Raw genomic sequence first — 3988 nt, forward strand, 5'->3', positions numbered from 1 at the left:
CCTTGCTGGTCAAAGTGATTGAGCAGGGGGCCAAATGGTCCTTAGCACCAACGAACGAACCAAAGTGCCCCACCATGATCCATGTGTAGTTCACTCGGGGTTGAGATCGTTTGCGTTGGTTGGGCCAGTCGGGCACTACAACGAGTTGTCCCTCCGACTGTTCCCTCATTTCGCCCTCCTCGTCACCGTAGTCGACTTCGCCCACACTGTTCGCAGCAGCAACGCTCTCCTGCTCGTTGTTCGCCTCTGCAACAGGCGCGCGCCGCAGCAGGTGTTCTACACGTGTTCCCAGTTGGAGCTCCATGACCTTGATTGGTGGCGACCTTGATTGGTGACGACCTTGATAGGTGGTGGGTGACCTTGATAGATGGTGACTCTGATTTTTTTGCTGTCCCTCTGTTAATTATATGGCCCTCCACTTGGATAAAGTATAGTTGCAATCTAATGTCACGCTATTATTGAAAATATATCGGAGAATCCCCAGCAAAATCGATACAACGTTTGTGGTGCCGAGTTTTGACCACCATGAACACATGCAACGACAAATTAATACCTTGGTATTTGTAAGCACGCCTTACTTTTAATTCAATCAAAGCTCTCACCTCCAAGTCGACCACGGGTTGGTGAGTGAGTGGCGCATTTTCGATTTCGTGAGTGGCGCATTTTCGATATCGGCGAGGTCATGAGCTGTGCGCCGGCGAAGCGTCCTCCGGTGCACCGAACCTATGCCTTCAAACAAGAAGCCCTACAAGCGTGGGACGAGCTCAAAGGTGGAGGGACAACGCTTGTCCATTACTGCCGGGCAAGGAAGATCCCGGTGTCCACGTTTGAGAAATGGCTGATCAAGAAGGACGAAATCGCTTCCGTGTGTACAGCCGACGTGAACAAGCACGTGCTGTCCCTCCAAACTAACAAGTCGAGGAAAACGTCGAAGAAGCGCAAGAAACTGTGCGTTGACAGCAGACACCAAGAATTGCACGAATGGCTGGTAGCTGCACCAAAGCCTTTGTACACTGGTGCTATGCGGGACAAAGTGCGGGCGTTGTGGCCCGAATGGAGTGACGAGGACCACCCCGAGTGTAAGACCCCCCATTTCCTCGCGAAGTGGTGTCGCCGAGTCGCCGTCCGGTTCGACCACACTGCCGGCTCCACTGCCAGCTCCAGGGAAGCGAGTCAGGCATCGTCCGGTGATGATGGTGATTTTTGGGAAGACGAAGGAAGTCAGACACAGCCAGGTGACGACGGAGACTTTTGGGTCGGCGTAGCAATACCGGACGGGGAAATTCCGGCAGCGAAACGACAATGGCTCTGCCCCGAAACCATGGTGCACACAGGAACAACTGGGGGCCATGCGTACGTGCGGCAGCCCCATCGAAAGCGTATCATGCACCCCATAGCCAACGACGACATCGCTCAGGGTGATTTTCGTGACGACTACCACTTTGACGCATTGCTGGCGCGCGACAGCTTTTCCGCTCCCTCTTCTTCATGTGACCGTGTTGTCGCAAGGGCCACTGCAACCAGGCAAACCCGAAGTGTCCCTCCGATTTCTCAGGAATCGGTCCATGCCGGACTAATGTCCGACGCTCGCAAGGCATCCCCAAACCCACCATCCAATAGTCAAATCGAGCGCTTGTTCAACTCCCTTGTCACCCGAAGACCGACGCAACGACGCCCGCGCAGCCAAAGCCAGCCACAAGTCATCCTTGCGACACGGCACATGTGATCTGGACGTCCCCCACCCCCTTACGGACCTCGCGAGGTGCTTCAACGACAGAAAATCTGACCATCGGCAAGCGATCTCAAGTGGCACCGAATGCCACCGTCCCCCCTACACCAGCCCAGAACGCATCGCAATGCTGTATTGCAGGCCACGCCGCTGCGAATGGTGAAGACTGTTTCATCGAGAGCGAAATTCGAAGGAAGTACCTCGAATTGGATGCGTACCTCCAATCCACGACCCAAGATGAAGTCCCACCGGTCCGAAGTGATTACGCACCATGCGCCACGGCCCATACCCAGTCGAAACCCAAAGGTCGAAAGACTACCCAGACTGGCCCTCGCTCGTCCCCCCAGCCGATCCGCACTACACCACATTCCTCAGCCGCCAAGCCAGCGCCAGTCGTGTTTTGGGTCATATGACTCCGTACGCCACTTTGACCGGCCCACATTTGTCCCCCACCTCGACCCACGCCGCACCAGCGTCCACCGCCACCAAGCCGACAACAAACCCCCTCCCAAACACTGATAACGAGGGCCATCGAGAAGACCCCCCCCCGCCCAGCTGAAGATGCAGCAGACGTGGAAATCATCGACCTTTGTGATAGCGACGACTCCGAAGTGGAAGCCTTTGAAGCCTTCAAGGCACTTCGGCGAGCAAGAAAAATGGAAAGGGAACAACAGCTCAAGAAGAAGTACGAGCAGCACCAAGTTCGCATGAAGTTTGAGGTAGTACCACCAACTGCCCTCACTGACGTGTACCATCACATTGATGACTGTCTGCCCGCATGTGTGAAGTATGATAACAATTGTTTTGAGTGGAATGTAGAAGAATTCACGTTGTTGCTGATTCGGCTAATATTTTCATGACGATTTGCGTTGACCACAATTATATGCCTCAATCTCGCACTTGTTTGTGCTAGGAAACGCTTGTAATTGCCTCCTAAGACATCGCGATTATGAAGTACGATCGATTTGTGAACTCGTCGTGTTGGCTGACCACCCCAAGACTCCAGTGACGCAACGATTGAAAGCTTCGAAGTGCGTTGACGTCTCAGGACTAAACCTTTGGAACACTATCTATAAGTGCATGTGGGCGTACTTGTGCAAAATGAATAGAATCAAATCAATTCATTTTGATTAGAGGCAGGATGAGTGTGGGGGTAAGATGTACCGCTTAGGGAGATTAAGTGGTTAGGACCTTGCCTTTTCACGGCAAAAACACGGGTTCGATCCCCGTAAAGGATATTATTTTAGGGGAAATAACTCAGTTGGTTAGAGTTTTAGCTTGTCACGCTAAAGGTCGCGGGTTCGAGTCCCGTTTTTCCCGTTATTAAATTTTTTTTATAAATAAAATTAGATTCTAAATCAGTTAAATTACCTATTACACCTTGAATTTCATTAGCCTCATATAGATTTAGCTTTTAATAGTGTAGAACATATTATGCGAGATGGAAATTGAAACAATAGGTAAAATTCCAAATTTATTTATTTTGTTTACAATTTCCTACAAGATTAGATGAATTTGAAGAAATGTTAACTAATAATCGTATTTGGAAACAAAGATTAGTTGATATAGGTATAGTTAAAGCTAAAGATGCTACAGCCGGTTCTGTTATTTGGAAACAAAGATTAGTTGATATAGGTATAGTTAAAGCTAAAGATGCTACAGCCGGTTCTGTTATTTTAGCTGGTATTCTTATTAAAATTAGGTTCTTACGGTTTGATTAGATTTTCATTACCTTTATTTCCAAAAGCAAGTAGAAGCAGTTTCTTTAACCTGATTATATTACTTGGTTTAATAAAAAATTAGAAGCTTAATTATTTATTATTTAAAATGATTCGTGGTTTCGAATCCCACTTTGGCCTATAGGAATAATAAAATAAAAATATATAAAATTAAACAATTCATTTATTATCTTTATAATATAAAAATATTATAAATATTTTTTAAATTAAAAAAGTAAAAAAATTAATCTAGTAGAATAAAAAGTGTAGGTCTTTGTTCTTATCTTTTAATTAATTTTTGGTTTACTTAAAATTCTTCGAATATGGAACGTCCTAATTTATTTGCCACTTTAACACAATTTAGTTGACGTGACTAACTGCAATGACTGTGGAATTTTGCAAAAATCAAGTCTTGACGTAGCTGGCTGTGATGCCCCGAGTCGATTTGCCTGTCTTCAATCTTAGTATGGAAATATGTATGTGCATACAAAAGTATAGTCATGACGTGGCTGGCTAAGATGTCCCGAGCCGATTTGCCAGT

General features: G+C 47.0%; 2 protein-coding genes and 2 non-coding genes across 4 annotated transcripts; all 4 read left to right on the plus strand.

Annotated features, from left to right (window-relative positions):
• Window positions 1-34: 34 nt before the first annotated feature.
• Window positions 35-520, plus strand: H257_17044 (hypothetical protein; the record flags this gene model as incomplete). The annotated part of the gene is made up of 2 exons (XM_009845687.1): window positions 35-271; window positions 476-520. The coding sequence occupies 2 exons, from the start codon at window positions 35-37 to the stop codon at window positions 518-520; spliced, it is 282 nt and encodes a 93-aa protein (XP_009843989.1).
• A 162-nt stretch (window positions 521-682) lies between these two features.
• H257_17045 (hypothetical protein) lies at window positions 683-2288 on the plus strand (the record flags this gene model as incomplete). Its single annotated transcript, XM_009845688.1, has 3 exons — window positions 683-1561; window positions 1621-2035; window positions 2077-2288. The coding sequence occupies 3 exons, from the start codon at window positions 683-685 to the stop codon at window positions 2286-2288; spliced, it is 1506 nt and encodes a 501-aa protein (XP_009843990.1).
• A 606-nt stretch (window positions 2289-2894) lies between these two features.
• Window positions 2895-2965, plus strand: H257_17046. The gene has a single exon. It is a non-coding gene; the product is annotated as a tRNA-Glu (tRNA).
• A 10-nt stretch (window positions 2966-2975) lies between these two features.
• H257_17047 lies at window positions 2976-3049 on the plus strand. The gene has a single exon. It is a non-coding gene; the product is annotated as a tRNA-Asp (tRNA).
• Window positions 3050-3988: the final 939 nt, after the last annotated feature.

Source organism: Aphanomyces astaci, assembly GCF_000520075.1.
Source record: "Aphanomyces astaci strain APO3 unplaced genomic scaffold supercont1.97, whole genome shotgun sequence".
Lineage (NCBI taxonomy): Eukaryota > Oomycota > Saprolegniomycetes > Saprolegniales > Verrucalvaceae > Aphanomyces > Aphanomyces astaci.